This window comes from Biomphalaria glabrata, chromosome 8, assembly GCF_947242115.1.
Source record: "Biomphalaria glabrata chromosome 8, xgBioGlab47.1, whole genome shotgun sequence".
NCBI classification, from domain to species: domain Eukaryota; kingdom Metazoa; phylum Mollusca; class Gastropoda; family Planorbidae; genus Biomphalaria; species Biomphalaria glabrata.
In genome coordinates this window covers 37,211,490-37,236,824 of record NC_074718.1, presented here as the reverse complement: position 1 = coordinate 37,236,824, position 25,335 = coordinate 37,211,490, and the positions used below count along the sequence as shown (strand labels likewise).

At 31.2% G+C, this 25,335-nt stretch overlaps 2 protein-coding genes across 6 annotated transcripts in view; one reads left to right on the top strand and one right to left on the bottom strand.

The window, feature by feature from the left end:
* Positions 1-403: 403 nt before the first annotated feature.
* On the top strand, positions 404-22,184 carry LOC106075833 (motile sperm domain-containing protein 2-like). Of its 4 annotated transcripts, none has more exons than XM_056038470.1 (18): positions 404-463; positions 638-689; positions 2,309-2,467; positions 3,272-3,358; positions 3,968-4,128; positions 5,009-5,069; positions 6,203-6,241; positions 6,410-6,534; positions 7,444-7,518; positions 8,952-9,110; positions 10,735-10,808; positions 11,486-11,582; positions 12,573-12,669; positions 13,100-13,223; positions 13,360-13,429; positions 14,893-15,042; positions 15,805-16,051; positions 18,059-22,184. In XM_056038470.1, the coding sequence occupies exons 1-17, from the start codon at positions 413-415 to the stop codon at positions 15,994-15,996; spliced, it is 1,773 nt and encodes a 590-aa protein (XP_055894445.1). In that variant the 5' UTR covers positions 404-412; the 3' UTR covers positions 15,997-16,051; positions 18,059-22,184. The 4 variants fall into 4 exon arrangements, with proteins under 4 accessions (XP_055894445.1, XP_055894444.1, XP_055894446.1 ...); XM_056038469.1 differs by having other exon boundaries at positions 8,949-9,110; XM_056038471.1 differs by lacking the exon at positions 10,735-10,808 and adding an exon at positions 9,845-9,894 and having other exon boundaries at positions 8,949-9,110.
* Positions 21,495-25,335, bottom strand: part of LOC106075768 (serine-rich adhesin for platelets-like) — a 72,630-nt gene continuing 68,789 nt past the window's right edge. For both annotated transcript variants that reach the window (XM_056038467.1, XM_056038468.1), the window contains exon 6: positions 21,495-24,914. In XM_056038467.1, coding sequence (XP_055894442.1) covers positions 24,712-24,914 — 203 coding nt within the window. In that variant the 3' untranslated portion in view covers positions 21,495-24,711. The remainder of the gene's footprint in view (positions 24,915-25,335) is intronic.

Below are 25,335 nucleotides of genomic sequence, written 5' to 3'. Positions count from 1 at the left end.
AATATTAACACATCTGTACGTTAATGGGTGTTTCTCATATCTAGTTGGCAGCACTTAATGATGCAAAAATTATTTTTGATAAAAAAAATCTGGATTTTTTTTTTTTGGCCAGGCAGTGTCAACAAATAATGTCACGAAAAATAATTTTTGCCGCTCACATTCATGATTACCTAGACTTGACACAATGCTTTTGATGACAGGTGTGATTGGATGACCATCATAGGGCATACAATTTGTGGGCCGGATAGTATAGAAATGCACGGGTTGATTTTGACACCCAGTCCGCCCCTGAACTATAGTCATTTTATGATGAGGACCTTTATCTCTAAAATTGATATAGAATTTAATTTTAAATGACCTTTGAGACTTTTATTTGATTTTTTTTTAACCAAGAGTGACATCCCCTACGTAAATGCCCCGGAAGTATAATCAGCCGTTTCAACAACAAATCGTGATCATGGGGGTAGGTTACAGTTGAAATAGATCTTGAGTCTAGATTCTACATTTTTGGATCAGGAATTAGATCTAGTTTTAGAAAAACAGTATTATCAAGTAGAGTCTACGTTGCTATTTTATTTTGGTTATCTAAAAAATAAATTTTGCATTTATTTACCTTATCGTCTTTTGTTTCTTATAGGTAAACGAGAATATTCTGTACATAAGGGAAAATTTTTCAAAAAAATATGCAGGTTAGTCAAGTCAATGGACTGGTCATTACTCATACTCATAGTAGTCATATTCATACTAGACTAGTCATAGACATAGAATATGATAGATATAGTCAGTAATGGTTAAAAAATGTTAAAAAATTAACAAAAATGTATGGATCCGAGAAAGACTTCAAAGAGAGAGAGAAGAAAAGAGAGTGGGACGTTAAATTTCATTGTAACTAAGGTCTAAATGTAACAGATACACTAAATCACTGGCTAAAAAAAAATGTGTTCAAATGTGGCCCATTTATTGAAATTTTAAAAAAGAAAAGGAGTGGAGGTTCCAGCCATGGGAACAAATCAACATGTGTAGCCTGTGTGTACTGTTAGTAGTGCTATATTATATATTATATAGTATATATAGAATGGTAGGCACCTCTGTGCTGTGTCTTTTGTGCAGATTAAAACAGAGTTAATACTCAATAACCAAATCAAATAACATCTATTTAGGCGAAAAGCCAACAATGCAGAAATACTCAATGCTGATGAATGATGTCGAACTAGGGGTTTAATACGCAATGAAACGAACCGTTGCATATTGCTAAGTTAAATATCTACTCCAGAAGCTAAAGTTGGCTTCTCTCCAAAGCTGCCAAGATTATTCTGTGTTTGCTTTCATTACACTTTAAATCCTAGTTTTGTTTATAGTTGCATCAGTGTCACTTAGTCAAAACTTTACCCTTTTAATGAAAGAAATAACTTTTGAAGGCCAAATTCCTAATCGTGTCCTAACAAGTAGAATCTATATAGTAATAACTTTATTCTAGAGTAGACTTAGTAGTTGTAGTATCTATCAAGGTATAGTTCTGTTTTATTTCTAAAGCATATTATATATTAATATTAACTTTCATTTGAGCTGCTAGATTATATATCTGTGGATTATGAATTATATTGTGCACTTCAGACTTTCACCTGCTGTTGTACAGGATGTATAGTCTTAAATATAATCATTCACATTTTGGAAATAATGTCTCCAATCTCAAACTTACATGTCAGGAAAACATTGTAATGTAAACCTAATCCTAAATCCCAAGTATTAGTAAAAAACATTCCCTTGGACCTAACCCATAATTCCAAATACTAGTAACCATCCCTTGAACATTATCTTAAACACATCTGTAAATGATAAATCCGAGTCTAAATTTCTAATATAGAGCAAACATTAACCCAGGGCCGGCCTTAGGCCACTGCAACCTATGGGTTCTAGATGTAAATTATTAAATTAAACCATTTAAACTTATTATTTAAAGGTTACCACAAACTCCTGATTTTCCAGGAATTCCTGGAAATCTTCTGAAATTGCAAAATATACTAAAAGTCATGAAAATCTCCTGAAGTTATTAAAATCTCTTAAAAACTCATACATATTCCCTTAAAAATAGACAAAATTATCATTCCTCTGTGTCATTCAATATAATATTGAGTTTAAAAATCATGATCAAAGATATTTTTAAAAGAAGAGAGAGAAAAACAATTCTTTAGATTTAGAGTTTTTGTAAGCTCCATTGACACTCTCCTTGCAGTAAGTTGATCAAATAGACATCTTCCCTCCTGCTATATTATGCAGTGGTTAGTGCATAATTTAATGTCTTCCACAGAGAACATTGCAAAAGGCGATTATGATGCCCGAGATCTACAAAGGCTACAAAATGATACAGAGTTCGCATGTACATATATCAGAGGTGATCACAGACTAGATGAAGGTGTTGACCTCCTGCACTCCTCTTTCAAGTTTCGAAATGAAATGAAAATAAATGGTAGTAGCACTGAGCTTTTTACATCTACCTAGAGTAGAATCAAATATTTAATGGGGATAAATATTTTATGCCAATTTACATTAAAAAGTAATAAATAGGCTACATAAAATAAAACTTAATTATACATTTTTTTGTTTATTGAATTGGACATAAATACATAACCCATGATAACCTCACTGGCTAAGTTAAATCTAATTTTTGCTTGCAACCAATGAATTTGAACAATATTAAGATAACACTCACACAAATTGAATTAGATAACATTTTTTTAGTAATATTTTCTAATTGCATCATAATGTTTTTCAATCTTTTTTAAGTTTGAATTTTTTACTCAGCCATCAGCTTCTGTTTTAGTAGAGACAATGTACAAATGTCCTATGAAATAATTTGCAGCTCAGGAATATAAACTGGCTAAAGTGGAAAATATTTGTGTTGTATAATTCAAATTACATTTGGAAGAGTTTTAAATAACTTCTATTCACCAATTTCTGTTCAATTTTTCTGTTGTTTTTTTTTTTCAATTGTTAAACTATTTCTTACTAAAATTTCATCCTATACATAGGATGAAAAACCAAGCACATTTTATCTTAGTATAGTGGAGGGAGCATGAAGAAAGGGATCATCTGAAGCTGTCAGGATAATAGAAAAGAATGGATCAGCCTCTCTCTTGATATCCTACTAATATAAAAGAATGGATCAGCCTCTCTCTTGATATCCTACTAAGAACAGCTGCTGAGTGGTAAAAATGGGATATGGGACAGATGATGATGATGACAATGATTTCTTTTGTTTCATCCTAAATAGACTTGACTGAGGCAGATTTCGGGAAAGATGTTATTGATCTTGGTGGTCTGTATTTCCACAAGAAGGATAAGCAAGGCCATCGTATCTGTAAGTTTGAACATATTTTTTTTTCTTCATACACTTTTTTTAATTGCTTTCAAAATAATATTAAAAAAAAAAAAGGTTAAGGGCTATCATACTATTGTATTTGCTTCCTTGCATCATTGATTAGGAGTAGTAAATCAAAGACTTCAATTATAGTATCCTATACACAGATTTGTGTCATGAACTAGGAATTAAACAGTTAAACAGCATTGTGTCTATGGCTAAATAAAACTGTTTCAGATAATGAGTATACTTCTAAATTTTTGTTTTTGTTTTTTTACCTCTTATTCTTCTAGCCAGCTTTTTGCTGCTAAGCTGTGAGCGCTTTTTGCAGATTGTGTCAAGGAAAAATAGTGTGCTGTTCTCTTCAGCTGTTCAGCACTGCCGTACAGGGTGTTGGTTATATTGGGCTGTAGTGGTAGTAGGGTCTGCCTAAGGTGGATTATGATGGGGTTTTCAAAGAGGATATGGTTTATAGTTTCATAAAGGTGGGCGCAGTGTCTGAAAAGGGGTAGGTTTGTGGGATCTATTTTGTTAAGATGGTAATTTAACAGAGGTGTGTTACAAATGTTTTTATTTTTATTCTAAACAATTTTTTTTTAACCCATAAAGTATGGTTGAAAGTCAAAGTTCATAAGAAAGATGCTTCAGCTGAATTTCTGACTGTGGAGAAGAAAGGCATTGCTTTTGTTGTGGAAAAAGCCTTCTATAACAACCCTTTCTCCCAGGTGGTTGTTCTGTTGGACATGACAAATTGCGGCCTTGTGAATATGGTGAGTTCAGTTAGCAATGCTTTTTAAAATGAGCATATCGTTAGCCTTATGTGAACTTATAAAAGTTGAATGATATTTGGGATTTAAACAAAAAAAATTAACTCCTGCAATATGACCAGTTCATACACTTTCTTCTTAAATTAATTTACTCCTGTTCTTCGGTTGTTTAACTTATTTATGGGAGCGTTTTCGTAAAAGATTGTCTTTTAATCAAGAATGCAAGGTATTTAATATTTCCAAAAGAGTCTCACAGGCGTAGTTAAAAGTATTAAAAATTCTAAGTTTTCGTTACATAAACGCAATGAATACCTTCTCAAAATAATTGTGTTGATAGTATTTGGATAGCTAAAAGAAGAAAGATGCTTCTTGGCCATGTGGTTTGCGCTATGGTGTATTGTCTCAATGGCCCCATGTTTGAACCCTGCCCGCTGCTATCCCCTATTTTTCCAGGAGGTTTGGAGTAAGGTGTAATCATCTTAATTTCTGGAGGAATGTCAGAAGCTTGTTTAAATAACCAAAATGTTGCAACCATTTTATGAGTGTTAGTAAAATGTTGTGAAATGTTTCTAGATTTAAACAGGTAAAAAAAAAAATACATTATATTTTATTAGTAGACAGGGGCAAAAATATCTATGATAGTTTTTATTTGTGAATGAAAGATTAGCTAAAAACAAAAGTTTAGAAAAATTTTAGTTTTTGCTGATCTGCACCTTTGATGGCTTTGAAAGACAGCATTTCAAATGTACTTGTAGTTTAGTATTTCCATACTTAGACTAATTTTTATACAAAGAGGTCAATAACCTCATCCCTGATGAGTCAATAGTACCACATTGGGAAAACTCATAAAATGTGTTCTTCAATCAAACTTTTTTCTTTACAGGACATAGATTTTGTACAGTACATCATCTCTCTCTTCAAGTTTTACTATCCAACATTCCTAGGTTAGTGAACATTTTTTTTTTTAATGCTAAAAAAAAAAATGTGTTATTTAACTCACTAGCTCTGATTTCGGGTTTAAAAATCCTGGGTATCTACTCTGACAGGAATTAGTTTCATGCCTTCGATTGCATCACACGTAAGTTAACTCTTTAGTACTGGATACAATAGTTATGAACACTAATGTAATGATGAAATAGTATCAATAAATCCAGTTGAGCTATGACTTATTACTTCTATTACACAATTACATGACTGCTCTACTTGCCTAGCTTGTAACTTCTAACTTCACTGTTCTCTAATAATTTATCCCATAACTTCTTACATGGCTGCTCTCTAACTCTCAGGTCAACTGTATAGTAACTTACTGCCAAGCTGACTCTTGTCTCACTGACTGATAAATAATGTTCACATGCTCATGCTTTCATGCTCTATGTTCAACTAATCCACAGTAAATATTCTTAAGTACAACAAAGTTACTATTTTAGCTGTGACAAGCTGTTATAATACATACTTACTGCTAAAATACAGCCCTTATACCCATTCTAGTTCTGTTCTATATTTGTGTATGTTTCTGTTGTGTTGTTTTTATTGGATAAAAGAGTCCTTGTAAACACAACAAATTTCCACAAGGATCAATAAAACAGTCTTATTCTAAGATCTATTTATTAGCGTTTGTTTCAAAAATAAAAAAAAACAAGAACAAGAAACATGCAACCAGAAAAATGCAACAGTGAATTTAGTATCAAAACATATTTACTCTAATTTGCAGAAAAGCAATTTAAGATCTAAATATCCTGTTAAGAGTAATATGGAATTTTTCTTTTGTTTCTTTTTAGACAAGATAAAATGTTTGACCTAAATTATAGCAACGATCTTAATTTTTTTACTGGTTTCTTGATTATAGTTAGCTAATGATTTGAATATATATGTTAAGAGTGGTAGTCAAATTTGTTCAACCCATATCTACCGAATTTTTATTATTAAGGGATTGAAGAGCAAGAATTACCTATATAAATACAGTCAATTTTTTTAAAGTAACATTTTAAATCATAGTTTTTAAAAATCTAAGTATTTTTAATGCTTGTCAGCTATTTTTACCTCAATTAATTAATTACTCTAATTAATTTTTTGCCAGCCTATATACTAATTTACGACATGCCTTGGATTTTTAATGGTGAGTCAATCTATATGTATATATTTGGTTTCTCTTAATATATTAATTTGTTAGTAAAAAAAAGTATAGTAAACTCTAAGTTAAACAAATATAAATACTTTTCATTTATTTAGATTTTGTCATTAAAAAAAAATATTTAATGTCATTCACTTCATTTTGTTTGTCCAGCTGCTTGGAGAGTGATCAAAAGCTGGTTGAATGCAGAGGCTGTTGCTAAGATCAAGTTTGTCACCAAATCAGATATACAGAATTATATAAGCCCTGAAGATTTGCCACCATACATGGGAGGAACTGTAAGTCTTTCATTGGAACTGTGTGGAACTGTGTGGCTTTGGTAGCAATAGGACTTGTCAGGTCAACTGGATGACTTTAGGATCTCTGTGTTTTAGAATCAAAAGAGTTATTATTTCATGTAGGTGTTATTACTGTCACAGATGTTTGAAGAGTTAATGTAAAAAAAAAACTTTGTATTCTCTGCCATTTCAAAGTAAGACAAGCTCTTAGGGGAAGGCAGAAACTCAGGCAATAAGATGATGACTTGAATGTTAGTTAGACTGAACACATTCAACAATTTGAGCAATAATATAATACTAATTGCCTTAAGTATAATTTTACAAATCAATAATAACAAAAATAACTAACCAAAATTCCTTTCCATTTAGATTATGCTCTAGGCTCATTGACTTCTAGAAAAGTTCAGCAAAAAAAATAATTCTCTTTTACTTCATGAATAAATAAAACGTTTAAAATCTTAATTGTACTTAGCGCAAGTTTAATTGTACAAGTTCTCCTGCACTTATTGTGATGGCGTATCAAGTTTTGAAATAAGTTCACATAGTGTTTGCTTCTAAAGGAAAAGAACATTTTCTAAATTTGAGTGATGCACCTTATTGTTTAACCTTAATGCTTTATTAGTAGGCACATAAAGTAGATCCATTTTCTATCACATTTGAATTTTCCATGGGTTTTTATTAAATTTTAAAATACTTATTTTATATCTATATTCCCTTTAACATTTATTTCAAATTCACCGTTATTTTTAAAGGTAAACAAAATAGATAATGGCAGAAAAAGAAAAAAAATTTGTTCTCTTATATTTTAAGTTTATTTGAATTGTCATATTTCAGACAGTATTGTTAAATTGAAAAAAATCTTTGAACTGCATATTACTATTTTCATAGAGTTGTTGTTTTTTTTTTTAGGACACCTTCCAGTTTGTCTATGTGCCAGGAATGTCTGATCATTCTCCTTACCCTGAAGATAAAACATACAAAAAGGTTTGGTACAATTTTGTATTTTACTGTATCAGCTTTGGTCTGTCATTGGGCACTCTGGTCCCTCATGGACAGAATCATTAATTTTGAAACTGTCTATTTTGGTTTATCATAGAAACTGTGACATGTTTTATCACAGGCACTAAGGATACATTTTGGGCAGTCTGTAGTTCGTCTAACACTTGTGGGCATATCGCGCTAAGTGTAACAGATATAACCTTTTATTTTACAAAATATAGCAGTAAAATTGTCAGGTGGGGAAATCTTATAAAAATCACATTGAGTGGGGGGGTAGATAACAAAATAAAAAAATATATTATTCTGAGTGATCAGTCACTTCATCCCCAATTAAATATATTTTCTTAGTAATTGTGTTGTTAAGAGTTTGTCTTTAAACCCTCATTTCATCTAATATATAAATATGCTAATTTAGAATACTTTTTGAGATTTTGGACATGTTATTATAGTCTTCCCCCTACTCTCTTCATACTTGTTAAGAAATGAAAGAATATATATCAATATGTAGATGTATTGTAATTAGGGGTTTGTATTTAGTTATAATGTTTCTGTTTGTTGTAGGGATGCCAATATTATTCTGCGCAAATGATGTAATGTGATGTAATGATCAAAGGTCAAGGTGTGGTGGAAGTGGGGAAAATCTTTTTAGAGATAGAAGTACGATCAGAATAATTATAATTATGCCGCACTGCGCTCAAAATTTATCATCAAAAAGCCAAGGTGTGGTGGAAGTAAGGGAAATCTTTTGAGATATGAGAACGATTAGAATACTTATGATCGTGGCGCTGATAACTGATGGCAGTCTTTCACTTTACCTTTTTTTGTCAATTGTTTTTTCTTGAATCTGAGTGTGTCATTTCAAACCCTGATATAATGTTTAATTTTTTCTAATAAATACTGATGTCCAGAAATACGCAACACTGGCTAAGAAATTACAAACAATGTACAGCAATACAAATCAATAGATCGTCTTCTATCAATAGCCTATGTTATTGATTTTAATTAAAACGCAAAAGCAATTTTTACATTAGCTCTATATCTATAGATGTTACATTTTTATATTTTTAATGTCATTATGTTCTATTTTTATTTATTAATGTATAATTCTTTTTTATTTTTCATGTAAATAAAAATAAATATATCAAATATTTCATACTTTTTACAATTATTTGATGGATTTGAGGATGAAATTACCAGGGGATGAAATGACCAGCAACCTTATTCTGAGAAATCAGAATGAAAGTTTTTCACAAAGATTGTAACAAAAAATCTTGAAATTTTAATTTTTTTTTACTTTAGCCATTAGCCATGAATATTCTGCTTATTTGATTTCTAATTAAAAACTGACAATAAACATTTTTATAAGAATAGAGAAGCTCTCTTACTTTTTTTTCCTGATTGACTTATTGAATCAGCAGGTACATTTTCTTGAAGCCCAGGAAGACACAAGATCTATTGACCTGTCTTTAACGAAAGTCGAAAGTGAGCCTGACCTCTCACTTGACCACAACTATAACAAACCAGTTCTTAGGCATCGGTCTGCTGGGAATCGAAACAATAATTCCAGTGATGTCAGGGTAAGGGCTGTTTGTATGTTCATTTACTGCAGGGTATCAATAATATTTAGGGCTTGACTGAGATGTATTGAAATATTCTGGGCTTAACTGAGATGCATTGAAATATTCTGGGCTTAACTGAATAATATTCAAATATTCTGGGCTTAACTGAGATGTATTGAAATATTGTGGGCTTAACTGAGATGTATTGAAATATTCTGGGCTTAACTGAGATGTATTGAAATATTCTGGGCTTAACTGAATAATATTCAAATATTCTGGGCTTAACTGAGATGTATTGAAATATTCTGGGCTTAACTGAGATGTATTGAAATATTCTGGGCTTGACTGAGATGTATTGAAATATTGTGGGCTTAACTGAGATGTTTTAAAATATTCTGGGCTTAACTGAGATGTATTGAAATATTCTGGGCTTGACTGAGATGTATTGAAATATTCTGGGCTTGACTGAGATGTATTGAAATATTCTGGGCTTAACTGAGATGCATTAAAATATTATGGGCTTAACTGAATAATATTCAAATATTCTGGGCTTAACTGAGATGTATTGAAATATTCTGGGCTTAACTGAGATGTATTGAAATGTGGGCTTAACTGAGATGTATTGAAATATTCTGGACTATTTTCTGAATTAAAAACAGTTTAAGGCATACCTATATGTACAAACATGTGGTAGATAAAAAAAAAGTATTTCAAACTGTTTCGTTGATTAACTGTCTGTTTCTTTTTTTCAGCCCATGTTTCATATGCAGGGTTTTCCTACACCAGGCGTTCTTTTTATAAGGTGTTACTTTTGTGATCAAACTTCCACCCTTCCTTGTTGAGTTTTCTTGTTTCAGTTTCATATTTATTGTGTTTCAGTTCTTTGGGGGCCATTAATGTTTAACACCAGACAAATAATTCATTCTGATTAGTTTCATTTGTTTTATTCATTGATCAGAGTTGATTAATTTTTCATTCTATAACAAATATTATTGATATTTAAGCAGAAAGAAATGTTCTTTTCTAGAAGAAATATCAAAGTTGTAACGAAGCCTAAAAATTTAGAACAGTATATTCTTTCAATATATTCTTTAAAAAATTGTAAGAAAAGAAATAAAAATTATATTTGAAGTAGTTCTGACCTCTAATATTTAAAATGCATCAAAGCATCCTACACCTCTAGAATTTTCTTTTTTTCATATTAAATTCACTTTTGCTAATTTTAACAATTTGTAAGAAGCAATAAATCAGATGGTATTAAATTTTAAATGATTGGTGCTCTCTCTAATGACACTATCCTAGCCAGGTTTGCGGATTCATAAACTTAGGTTGCCAATATTTTGAACTACTTTACTACTAATTAATTTTGCTTTGAAAAATGTCAGTCAGTTGTGCACAATGAGGTGAAAGTTTAAAGGTCCCTTAACTTCTTACAGCACTGCAGACTATCCTTCACAGAAATAAAGTCTTTGTTTCAGAAATATTTTTAGTTTGGTTTTATTCTGTTGTTTAGAGAGACTACTATTTATGCTGTTGTTTTTTTTAACATTTTTATTTTGAGTTGAACATTTAATATAATTCTTTGTGATTGTTTTTTGTTTTAGTTTTTTATTTTATTCTTGCATTGCTGTTTTCCTTATAGCGCCAACAATCATTAAACAGATCACATTCTTTCACATCACCTTCGACCTTTGCAGGATCTCTGTTAACAGTGAGGTTGGTTCTATTTACATGATAGATTATAGCAAGGCTGGTTCTGTCCTTGTCTGAAGATGTTATGTTTTATTCTGATTTCATAATGATGAATGTGGAAAAAAAACAACATAATTAATAATTTTAATAGAAAATAAAGTAAAATTTATACTGAAGAATAAAAAAAATGAAAAAAAAGAGTTTAGCTTAAATTATTTCATTCAAAGGAATAAGAATGTTACACACTGGTGTGTCAAATAGTCTCAGTTCTTAGTGTTGTCTTAAAATACCACACTTAATTTAAACATTTCATCAGAGCGAGACAGTTTTGAGGATCACTTACAAAGGCGTGGATACATATTTGAGACCAAAAGAATATCCTCTGCAAAGGACAGGTGTAAACAGTGAAAAGAGAATCTAAATCGACCACCGGCCCACAAGGATTATGTCTGTCTTGGTTGTGGCAAAATATGTAGATGCAGCTAGAGCTGTATAGCCACTTGAAATTCTGCAGTCAGAGTTGAAGACAAGCCATATTATTATTTGTAAAAAAGGAGCCATTGACTATCTGACCTAGACAATTAGTATCAAATGATTGTCAATGTTGACTTATTAAAATGATTAATATCAATACCGGTACTTTGTCATTGCCTTCCACTAGCTTGATATACATGTTTGTTGTTTTGTTTTGAATCTGGCAGCCCCGCTGAAGAATTGGTCTTTCAAGTGGGAGATGGCGGAGACTCATTTGACATGATTTCTTTAACTAATTCTTTGCCAGTACCAGTTGCCTTTAAAGTAAGATTTTATTTTGTTTTGTTTTATTTGCTTTGTTTTTACTATTTCTCCCACTAGCTTGCAAAGTCTTATGGGTAATAGCTTAAAACAACTCAAATGACATTCCTATAAATTTGACAGTTTATTACTAACTAATTGGCCACATTATGGAAATTCTAGTTTGACTTGTAATTTTTAAAAATATCATCTTAAAATTAAATTTGGCTTTAGGTTTTTTATATTGAACACAGTTTCAGCAAGAATTACTGCACTTGACTCATTGAAGAGTCCAACAAAGAAATAGATATACATAAACATTTAGTATGCATCCTTATGTTAATAGAAGATTGTGTAGAGATCACTGGGAAGACTCCTTGCAATAATATTGTTACACTAAAGCGAATTACGCCATGTTTTTTTTTTTATTATTGAATAATTCAGATGATAATCCTTTAAATCTAGATTTACAAAACGATGAGCAAAATTTTCCTGAACAATAATTTATTAAACTCTTGAATCAATAATGCCTTACATTCGGAAATTCCTGAATGCAATAGTCCAGTCAAAACTGATGTTGCTTCTAGGTCTAAATCTAGTTCTCAAGCCAAATTAACATTTATTTATTTTTTACTTTGAAAAATTATAATGGTAAAACTAGAGTTTCCGCTTTGTGGCCAACAAGCTAGTAATTCTTTTCCAAAGGGTACACATCAGCTATTAAATTTCTACAAAAATTGTTAGAGACGTTTTTGAGATCCGTGGTATGCGTCCAGATTCATGAATAATCCATGAAGTCCTGACTTGAATAGCAGTATTGTAATAAAGTAGGATTGATTTTTTAAACAAATACCTTTTGTTATTATGAATTGAGTCTCCTTCATGTAGTGAGCTTTTATTTCTAATATGTCATTAAGTCATTCTGATAATTATAATTGTGTTCACCCCAATCATCCAATACATTGTTTAGAAAATGTTTAATTCTCTTTCAATTGTAACATGTTTCAAATTCAGGTCAAAACAACAGCACCAGAAAAATTTCGAGTTCGACCAAGTGCTGGAATAATAAAACCAGATAAGAAAGAAGAGGTCTATGTTTATCTTGTGCCTGGTACGAAGATTTTATTCAGATTCCCAAATTTAAAACTAAACTACTTCCTGACAATTATTTGGAAAAAACAATAAAGTTTATTTTTGCTGCATATTATTATTATTATTATTATGTTAAAAAAATGCTTAGCATATTTTTTTTCTGAGATGAGTATTCATTCGATGACTTTTGGAAAAAAAAAAAAGTAATTTATAATTTTTTTTGTATCAAATCAAGTCAGCATATTTGTTTGTATATAGATCAATCCTTTATTATGAGCATGTTGGTTTTTATGAAGTACTGTATCTTGCTATGTTAGTGGGGTAAGGTGCAGATATTGTATTGTGTCATTGCACTGTTGTGGTTTTGGGCAAGTGTTTCAGTGTGACTTGTAAGGTATTATAAAAATATCAATGAGTTAGTTAATGCTTTTGTGCGTGTTTGTTCCTAGATTTTAATGCAGACGTTGCCAAAGACAAGTTCCTGGTCATGGCTATGGAGACAACAGTCACTAATGTTGCTGATCCCAATGCTCTCTTCAAGGATGCCCCCAGAGACAAGATTATGCAACACAAGTATGTTGTTGTTTTTTAGAAAAGATTATGCAACACAAGTATGTTGTTGTTTTTTAACTAGTGTGTGAAATGTAAGAAGTGTATGCTCTCTTTGCAATCACTAGGGCTTCATTTATATTTATTTGCTTTTATGCAGGATGAGGTGTACCACTGTAAGTTCCAGAGATAAAAGAGTAACTTCCCCTGATGAAAACTTGGCTTCGAAGGTTAGTCTCACTGTATTCAATCTGGATGGCATTGAATGTCTTCATGTCAAGAGAATTTTCCAACTCTAGTATTGCCTGCTTTCTCTCCAAGTTTTTTTTTGTTTTTTTTTCATTTTGTCTTATCTTTTGGTATATTGCTATGTTCTTTGCCTCAAGGCTTGTCACATTGCTTTACGAGGCTAGCATTGCCAAGTCATGGTGATCAAATTCACATTCTTAGAGTAACTGCTAAGAGTTTTGATTGTTTGTTTTACTTGTTTTGGACCATAAGAAATGGCACCTAGCAAGGTTTTAACCTGGGGCCATCAAGATGATAGTCCATAATGCATGCCACACAACCAGGCACCTCCTTGAGAACGCTTTACAATGCACAGTTCACCATAGAAAGGTCATTTAGAGTCTAAATCAGGCATGCAGACCTACATCTCCAGACCATCATTGTTAATACTATTTTTGCTTTGGCATGAATCCTATATCTCTGTGACATGTGATTTGCATTGGAATTTATTGACAGCACTTTTTCGTCAGCAAAACCGAACTCTTTTAAAGCTCCTCGCCAACTTTGGGTGCTCATTAAAACTACTGCAATTTATTTTGTGTTTCTGAGAAAAACAAATGTTATTTTGATTACTAATAAATTAATACAAGTTATGAATGTTTCTTTTAAAGCAAATATTAATCTTTAAGGTAGACCTGCTCTGCCTGCTGTTATGGGAGGATTAATAATAATAATTATGATGTCCCTAAAAAATGACAGTTTAAATAATTGTAATCCTCCCTGTTCACCAGACGTCATGGATTTTTTTCTTATGGGGAAACTTAAAAGACAAAGTATATGCAATAGAACCCATAACAGTCGCTGAATGGAGAGAAGCTATTAAGCATGAGTGCCCCAAAATATCAAGGGCATTGTTTCTTGGTGGGAGCAATTCCCTTTGCTTTGCTTTGTCAGCAGTATCTGGACCAAAAACAGACACCTGTTTGAGAACTGGCAATGGAGAAAAAAACAACAATAAAATATATACTTGTAAATATTTTTACATTTTTGAAATAATAAACGCCAAGTTTACAATTACTTAAAATGTGAATACATTTTTGGGGGCACCTTGTGGATTTTTTTTAGCGTCATGTCATACAAATATCTGAACAAAAGAGCTTATACTGTTCATAATGTTCAACATATGAGTTCATCTGACTCTTAGCCCTGATTACTGGACAGTGTTTAATGATCCACTTTTCATCTCTAGCTTTCTGTTACATTCATTTCTCCAGGGAGCTAACTAATGTATAGATCAAAGCAACAAGAAATGTATCAACCCTAAAGTGCTTTGTCACCTACTTGTCAGGTTTTTAAAATTCTATACAGTGGAGTAATGGAAGCTGTTGATAGGATGCTTCCACAAGATTCTTGGAGGTTCTAAAATAGAAAAGAGCTTTTACATAACATTTTATTGTTACTGCAGGAAAAGCTAAGGTCAATGATATCATCACCCAGCATGGGGAAAAAGTTTATGAGTAACACTGGCTCTCCAGCTGTTAGGGATACTTATCAGTCACAACCATCTCGTACTGGTCAAAAAAAGGCAGATGGTGGAGAGGATTTAGATAGACAGGTAGAACATCTGCCAAGGTTGCATTGCGTTTCTAATGGCACTTCTGGCTCTTTTGAATTTTATCTTATCCTTTTATAATTCAGTTTTGAATAACATGTTTTGTGTTGAGTTTTTGGTTTATATTTATTTGAATTTTATTGTTATAAGCTGGTTGTAAATTCAGTCAAATACTTCAAAATTGAGTTTATGATGATATTTCTAAGTTGTGAACATGATATTTTGAAATAGTAAAGTGTGAATGATTCTTAAATAGGCTTTTCAATTTAGTTAACAAAGCTTGTTTGTTGTGTTAATATAGTCTATTCAAGTTAATCAGATCACTTCTAGACACAATCATTTTGGTCCTAATCACTGACTAGTCCATTTGTACACAATTTTAATACAGTATAAGAATGTTTCAGTGCTAATGGATTCGGTCCAAATAGGTGACTGGTCAGATTAAGTTTTGATCCGATTAATTGTGCTTGCTACAGTTTAGAGTGAAGCTGATAATTAAATAAACTTTTATAGTAAACTTTTGTTAGATTATTGTTTGTGGTCCTTGTTTGTTTAATAATAATATATGTGTGTCATCCTTTTCAGTTGAGAACTAAATTGTAAAATATTTTAGGAATTGAGAATTTTTTAACTTATTGACTGAATGAAACATGATTTATTTTAATGTCTTAGTTAAATTTTTTGAATATAAAATGATACAATCCATCCAATCTACTAATGTGAAAGTGTTCATTTGATTGTCTAATTTTTCTGTTTGACCAACAGGTGGAGCAGCTTGAGAAACAGACTAAAAGTTTACAAATGCAGTTGCGGCTGTTGATGTGTGTTCAGTTTGTGACAGCAGTTGCTCTGATTCTGGTGATGCTTGCCTACTCCTGTTATGGGGAAGAACTGTTCAGCCGGTTTCTCGCTCTGCCTTTTGACTTTTGCAATGACCCTTATGGGCGTAAATGTTGATCCGATAAACTTTTTACCCCAACACAGTTACAGTTCTCTTGGTAAACTATGTATGGTGAGTAGCCCATTATTTTTTGTATCTAGCACAGTCGATTCTGCTAAATTGCATCACTTTGTCCTTAACTGGTTGGTCCAATTTTTTAAAAAAATTCTACGTTACAAGAACAGCATTGTTACTTTTAGGTTCAGTTTTGGATTCAGTCTAAAAAAGTTGCTAGACCAATGAACCAGTGGTCAGATTAACCTGAGATAAACTAATTTATTTCAGAATAGGAAGGATTCTACTCCTTCTTGAGTGCTCTGGGCTGTAATGCGTAATTTGTGTAGCCTCCATACAGATCTTGTGATTTTCCAGATATTTGCTCCTCTAGCTCTCAGAATTGGGGACACTCGTGCAAGATGTGTGATACACTCTCCACAGTGATGGCATCCGTAGTCAAAATTTTAGACATAGCTGTGCATAGTATGCAATAGGACAGTGCTCCATCCTGCACTGCACAATTATTGATTTTTCTTTCCTAGCCACCAATGTGGATCCTTTTGATTGGGCTGATGCATATGTGACTAGACCCACTTATAGAGTTTATACCATATCTCATTTATATACAATTGAATTGGTACCATATCCTGTAGAAACATGCTTGATGCTTTGAGATTGGCTGTCTTGCAAGGGTGTCTCCCGCCTAATGTCCCCTCACCAGGTTTGACTGTATTTGTAAGAAGTTAAATAGTGAAGATAATAGTTAACTGGGGTTTTTCTTTTCCCAAATAGATGAACTGTCAATAAGGTTTAAGTGAAATGTGTACAAATATATTGGCTTATGACCTTAGCTTTTGGTTGAGCCAAGGATTTAAACTTGGGTGTGTCAATTCTTGACATGAAACATTCAAAACAAAGAGTCTGAATAGGAAACTTGAGTGGAGTTGTTTATCTTTACCCTGTTATTAAAGTAGATGTAATAAGAATTTAAGACACATAACACAAAGTTACCTAATAATCTACTAGAACAAAACATTGGAGAACATCTATGGAGAAGTACTATGATTAGCTATTTCTTTAGGTATACAGACTATAGGATGTGTGAGCTGCTATAGATTTTAAATGGTATTTCATCCTTTCTGTTCACTTTTGAGCACTGTAAAATCATAGTTCTAAGCTGGTAGCACAAGTAAAATACATAGAGCATAGTCAAAAGATGTGTACATGATCCACTATTTGAAGTTAAACATTTTTCATTATATGAAATACAGAGAGACTCATTTTCATCTTTCTTTTGTCATCCTCGGAGCAAATAAAATAAATAATTTAAACAAGCTTCATTAACCGAAGGCCATAGAAACAGATGACCTTTACATCATCTGTGTTCTGTAGTCATATTTCCGTCCGATTCTTTGCTTTCGCATAAAACATAAACAACAAACAATGACGTAATATCTTCTAATATTAACACAATCTGTCCTATAGACCACAAAGTCTGAAAGGGGAACTTGAGACAATTAGCTTTGGTCACTTAGTCTGCCCTATCTTAATTTACATAAATAGGCCTTAAGTGAAACATTGTTAGGGAATTGTTGAAAATTAGTTGTCATATTGAGTACATACAAAGAAATATTTGATTAATTGGTCCTATAAAATGGCTTTAGTTTCTTCATACTGTTAAGACATGGGATTGAACTAAAGAACTAAAAAAAATAACTCACAGATTCTCAGAGCGCTAGTATCTCTCCTATTGCAGAACCACAATCCAACAATGATCAATTAATATCCTCGATGAAAAGAAATAATGTCACAATCTCCAAATCAAATTTACATATCCTGATTCACTAACACAATAGAAATCAATCCTCAGTCAAGAAATCCAAACTCAAGTTTCTTAACACATTTACACACTAGTTAAGGTCATTTACATCCTACAGAATAAACAAAAATCACCCTACTTTGCACGTGGAAAAAATGGTTAGTCAGGGAGAAACAGGGTTACAACACTACATACCAGTTTGTGTTTAATTGGATATGTTTTAGTGTTACTTTTCAACATTTGTAGCTTTTTTTTTTTTTCAGGTTTGCTGGTCTGTGAGTGACCAAGTACAACACACATGTTTTTATTTTATACATTATTTTGTGTTTACTGACACCACCACCATCATTATTCAACTGTTGACTCTGGAATAAAGCCAACACAAATATCATTATCAATGCTATGTCAATCTGAATTGGGGGTCAAGCCAGTTTTTTTTTTCCTTCTTCTTATGATGAATTTGTGTTCTTCACCTTGTTAAAAACAAAAGTTCACGTTTATTAAAGCAGGCATTATAATGAAGCTTTAACATCCTGGCAAGGCTAACTGATGATCATAATTTTACTATATTTCTTATTTTAATATATATTTGCTTCTATTTTCTGGTTGAAGAAACATGAATTCAACACTAGTCATCATTGCACTTAATGTTTAATTTTCATCACTTTTTTCAATGATGAAGTTGGCAAATAAAATTTGCCTAATAGGCAATGTAGGCTTGGTACTTTTTGTTCTATAAAAAGTAAAAGATTGTGAACTAAATAAGAGGTTTTTATTTATGTATTAAATTGGGACAAGCAGGAGAAGATTTTTTATTTAAAAATTTTCTTTTTAACAAAACCATAAAACATGTCTGTTGGGTTTTTTTTCTTTACCTATATCATTTTTTAAAATAACATTTCTGGGTCAATTTTTATTTCTTATATAGTATTTATTGCTTTATAATTTGTCAACCTCTCGGAAGTATTATGTTTAGAATTTTTGTGCAATATTCTCATTATCATGCCTGTGTTAAATATTTCTAAATTATAAATTCTGTCATCAAATTTCAATGTGCCATTCTAATTTGTTCCCTTCCAAACCTACCATGACATTATGCTTCTTTTATTTCTATAAAGATTTTCTAAAGGATTTTTTTTTTATCCCTCACTGTACATTGTATGAGCTACATACTTGTACAATTAAGTTCAAGCACTCAACATTATATACATTGTTATCTATGATATGTCGTAGATAATGAGAGAGAACATTATTTAGGGTTAGGGTTAAGTGTTCCTAGTGTATTGTTAATAAAGAGATCACTCGAACCATGTAGTTCAAGCTTTCACAGCATCTGTTGTGTTCTGTTCTTCTGTGTACATTGTTTATATTGTTCTGACATCTGATTGTTTCAGAGAAACTCAACCTTTGTTTGAGCTGATGGTATATTTTTGTGTTGGGGCTGTTGAACTGTGTCCTGCTGTTTCTGTATTAATTGTTGATCTAGCTCCAACTGGCAACTTGTAGAGAAGGGTCGATAGTGGAGCCAAGTTATCTTCTCTAGAACAGTGATACCCAAACTGCAGAATGTCTGGCTCTATTATGTTTCCTGTACTAGTGATTTGTTTGATCCAACTAGATTATAAGATAATAATACTTTAGTGTAAGAGTTGGACATTAGATGTAGATGCGAAGATCCATAACAAGCTTATTGTTTCAAAGCTTCCCTGTTAAAAAATGCTCAAATCGTTTTTCTAGCATGTGAAATTTCATGTGTATGATGTATCTGTGAAAATATCATGTGAAAGTCTGTTCTCTGTGAAATGTAACAGGGCAATGGTATGTATGATTGTTAGTGGTTGTCTTTGTCTATATTGACTATCTGTGAGTTGAATTAAGATTCTTTGCATTGTTTTCTATGTTATTTTGTGTTTTTTTTTTCTATCTAAATAATGCTCATGTATGAATTCCTGTTTTTTGTATGTTGTCCTAGAGTTTATTACTAAACACTATGCTGATAATAATAAACTTTTAAGCTCCGTTCAAATCTGTTCCATCAATTATTTTCAAGCCTGGAAAAATAAAACATTCCATTTCATGGCTGCAGCTAATGCATAAAAGAAAACAAGTTTTTGTGGAGTGTATGTTGGAATGGAAGTACACATACATTTCATAAGTTTTACATTGCCTTAATTCAAGGATCACTTGTCATCTTTTTAGCCTTGTCTGTAATAATTATAAACCTGCTTGTATATAAAACTCCATCATTGTTTCTTTCTGAGACTTTTTTTTTTTTTAAAACACTACATTGTCTCATTATAACTAAATAGTCACATGTTTCTGTGATTGTTTTTTTTACTTTCTTCTTTTCTAATATTTTATCCGTTTTTTTTTTCTTCTTTTTTTTTTTTGGCTCCTACTTTTACAAAAGTTGGTTGGGGAAAGAACTTTTTTTTTTCTGTGTGGGGGATGTTTTTGTTTGCTTAATAGAAGCTCCGACTGTTTTGAAATGAGCATTTTATTGTTTTGTTTTTATATACATTATTCTCTATAGTATGTCTTTCAATGAGAAAGAAATGGATTTTTAGATGTGATTCTATTCACTGTGTAGTGTGCCTAGTGTGTTTTCAATGAACAGATAACTCGCATTCCTTCAAAATAAATCATAGCATTAATAAGAACATCAGTTCTGAATGTATATAACAGATGCTGACATTTGTATATTTTAACCATTGCTAAATTGTCCTTCAAAAAAAACAACACAAAAAAAAAATACTCTGTTGGATATCAAAATCTGTTGATATATTAAGTGATGACTTCAACAGTTATTTGATTTGTTGAGTAATGTGTGCAGTCATATTATCTGTTATATAGTGAAACATTATGGGATAAAATGGCTATTCCCATCAAAACTGTGTTTGTTTTGTAATGCTAAATTTCTAGGGGTGAGTGGCTATTTTCTGTTGTTATAAAACTACAACATGTGACCAGTTTTGTTTTTTAAATAATGTTTGATGTGATTGTCTGATGCAGACAGTTCACAAAGCTCTTCATGGCAGATTTTATGTGTGGAATGTTTCAATCAAAGTTGTAGAAATAAATTTTCAGTACAAATTTCTGTGGTGGATGATATATTTTAGTGCTAGAAGCAGATATTCAATGATGCAACATATTTTTCTAAACTTTACAGGAGACAGTCATCAATAAAAAAAAGAATATATCTATAGCATCATTTTGTTGCCTTTATTTTATTAATGATATAATTGTTATAAAAAATTATTTTGTTAAATTCATATATATATATATATGTCTGTATAACGTAACAAAAATATACAATTGAAGCTAATCCACATTTTTTCAAGCTTTTCATAGTTATAGCTCTCTTCATTTTATGAGGATTACAAAATAGAAACTCTTATTTTTTGTTTTCTTATTCCATGCTTCCTAAACACATTTCTCTTATTTTACTATAGATTAAACATTTATCTGCTTCTAGTAAATCTTTATCTATCTCTAATAAGGTGTGTAATACTTATTTATTCATAGGACTGAAACACTGCATTCATCCTTAATCTTCGGAATCGGAGACAATGCGATTATCAAGATTCTTAACATAAGCACTTGATCAAATTAGATCCCATGCCCAATCATCTCAGAACTATAATCCATAAGTTGGTTTGGTCAGGTCTAGTCAAATCTCAGAAAAATACAGCAGCCATGTTATGAGTAAAAACAAAATCTTTATTTCAGTGTAGTAGCAAAAATAATTGCAGCCTTAAACTTCTCATAATCCAACACATTTATGCATATTTCTAAACAGGTTGATATCTTTGTCTAAATCCTGAATTAATAATTAATTATAACAAATAACAAAAATTTCTTTAAAAGTTTAAGTACATATTAAAACAATAAAACATTCAAAATCATAGTGTATTAGTATTCTTTTTTTTAATAATTGAATAATTACATATTTGTTCCATTTTTTTTGTAATAACTATATTCCTTAAATGACTGATTACGTTGCTGCTCTAACAAAGAAATACATACAGTTAAATAAGTCTAAATGTCTGTATACCTTGCATTAGTTAATGTTAATATTATCTATAGTCATATGTAATAACAAAAATATAAGCATGTTGTTTTTGATTATAAGGGAATGTGGTTTAATATGTGTATCAAAAAAGAACAGAAAACATGAACAAAAATACAACAAATAAATAAATAGTATCAGAAAGTTTTTGTTAAGAGATTTTAGAGTTGGCATGTATTTAAACAAAAATTCCTTAAACATGCAAATGGGATGTTGTATAACACAAAAGTAACTACTTTAGAACTTTTTTCATAATTAGTTCATACAATATTATGTCTTCTTTGTTCATTGTATAGAAGAAATATTTAATTGAACATGTTTGTGGGTAACACAAATTAAAACTTTATGACTTTGCAATGAGTGTAACTGGTATTCTTTCAAGAGAAACAGGCCTAATTTCGTATTCTTTTTAATTAGATTATAAAGGAAACTTTTACTAACATTTTTAAAAGGTAAACAAAACATGGGACAAATTTAAGAAAATTACTTTTAGTTGGAGAATAGTAATAGACAAAATGAAAGAAGTAATGAAAGACAGTTTATAAAAACAAGTTAATAAAAATGTTTCTGAAATTGCAAAAGAGTAAAAGTAAAATTAATGGTCCTGGTTCAAGGTTAGTCTGTTTCTGTGGTCATTTGGCCAGCAGTGGATCTTGTAACCTATCCACACAACTACCAAATATTTGCACTTTACTAAGCCATTTGAGCTGAATGGATTTTGGAGTGTTGTCAAAGCTCATTTCTTTTTTTGTAAAGTCATACAGATTTTACCATCTCTTTATTAATTAGTTAATAAGCTATTCAGGCTACAAGGAAATCATCTTGCTTCAAAATACATTGAAAAACCTTACTGGCTCAGAGTATCAACATGACATTCAGAAAACTGTCAACAGAAACTATAATACAATCTTAGATTACATAAGTATCAGAATTAGAAGTCCATTTAACACATACACTGCAATTATTTAGCTATATATATTGTACACAAGCAAAAGAAGCTTTCATTAGCAGCTTAAACACTTACTGCTTAGAGCACCTATATAGTATGCTATTCTAAACAAAACATTGTCATTAAGAATATATATATATATATATATAATTGGCATTGATTCTACAACCATAAAAACAAAATTAACTTTAAAATATTTGAAATCATTCACTAGTACTCAATTAAATTTAGTAACAGGAAAAGATTTCCTTCAGTACAGTCTAGCACTATAAAACATCAATGATCATTTGACATCAATTTATTTTTTCAAATTCGATGTAGCTTTGATTATATTTAAATACAATTAAAATCTAGCAAATTAAGCATAAATATATAAATATATACACATGAACTGAACAGGAAATCTTTAATTCAATTTCAGCAAAACGTAACTATTTCTATGATAAAATAAAATTACATTTCACATATCCAGATTAACATGAGATTTATTATGTACATTCAATGTTGCATAGACATGAACAACTTTCTGGCAGTTAACAACTGAGATTATTCTCAATCATTTTTCCCGTTTCATCTTTTTAATGTTTTATTTCATTACAGCAATAATAATTAATGGAAATTAAAAATAATGATCAAAAGTAAAAAAATAACTCATTTAGATTTAATTACAATATAATCTATATATATAATTCTCTTCTTCCCTCAACAGTTTAAATGAGAAGAAGTAAAGGAAAGATCACTCTCTTATTTCTGCGGACAGTCCACGAGAAAACAAGAGGGGTGGGGGATAACACGTAGTCACAAAATAGCATTATATATATCTTTATACAACATATTTAAGGTACTGAAATTTAACATTTCAAACAAACTTCATTATCACATTTGTTAATGTGCCGACTATATTGTATTTCCATAAAGATCAATATTCAAAGGCTTCAATTGAAAATTTTTCTTCATTACATTGGTTTTATTTAACATCAATTTAACACTGCTTTAGAAATAAAAACAATTAAATATGTATTGGTCTATATTATTTAGTATAAGTTACTAATATTGGTATACAGTAGTGATAAAATGTTTGAAAGTGTATATAATGCTACAATATCTAGTTTGAAGCATTTTGTGAAATGTTATTGATGTGTATGATGAAGGCTGATTACAATAAGCTTGTATACAACAATACAAGACAAACTTTTGTTTGCAATACATCATATCTCAGTGTAGCAGGTTTGAGGCACACTGGACTACACATATTTTTTGTTATCACAAAACCATAATAAATAGCATTTCCATTTAAATAAATACAAATCATACAATAATAAATGTGTTATTATACCTTGATAATTTATTAACATCTATAATGTAATTTCCAATCATTTTGGAGAAAGATATATGCAAGTAAATCTGTTTCTTGTATACCTCCATTCATTTTAACCTCCATTTCAAAATGCTTAAAATCCTATAAAACTTTCAATGACTCTCCTGGTAGTCCTTCCGAAACCTAAAATAGAAGTTATTTCATGGTAAAAAAAATCCTTCTATTTTTTCATTTTAGAATGGGTGTACAGCTTGATCACTCTTTTTATAGGTTTTACAGCATACATTATGTTGCATTAGCACGATTTGTAGTGAATAAAACATTTGTTTATTAGCTTATACTAGCATTCAGCAGGTAAAAAGCTATTGCATTTCCATCATTTTAAAGGTCTTAATGCTGTTGAAAACAATGTCCAGTTGGACATGATGTCCACTTGATTATTTAATATTAACAGAACAAATGGAACATATTCTTATGGTTCACATAAAAATGTTACAGAGATAGACCATATAATCAACAAGGTCTGAGGAAGCAACAGTATTATCTCAGTACTAAAAAATTTTTCTTAAAAGCTTGGCCTTCAGTACAGCAAATCAGATTCTGGAAGCTGACCCATTTCTTGCTTGGTTTTGAGGTCTGTGTGCTCTCTGTCCCCTTGACCATCTGCCACATCCAGGATTTGAGAAAACAGTTTCAGAGTTTCCATGCTGCTGAGTTGTCTCTCTTGAGTAGAGAAGGTTCCAGCACTGGCACCTGGCCTTGACCCACCTTCCTCAAGGTAACCTGAAAATCACAAAAGAGTTTTTAAAACAGATTACTTTAATGACAAAGAAAGAGGTGGAATAATGGGCCCTTTTCTGACATTTGGTTCAAGTTAATTAGATCACATAAGGACCCAATCATTATGATCATCAGCAGCCAAATTCAGCCAGACTGATTACACAGACACAGTATGTCTTTAGACTAGTTAGCCAGATTACATAAAGACCCAAGCATTATGGTCCAAATCAACAGCCAGATTGACTACACAGACAATATGTCCCCAGAATGGCTGCCTGTCCAAGTGATATGCACTCTAGACTGTCATTTCGTATTCAAGCTTTTTGATTTGTTGTTTTGGGGGAAGGGGAAGGGGGAGGGTGATTAGTAAATAATTCACTAAAAAAAAAAAGATTATAACTGATTTTATAATTTTAAAAAATTT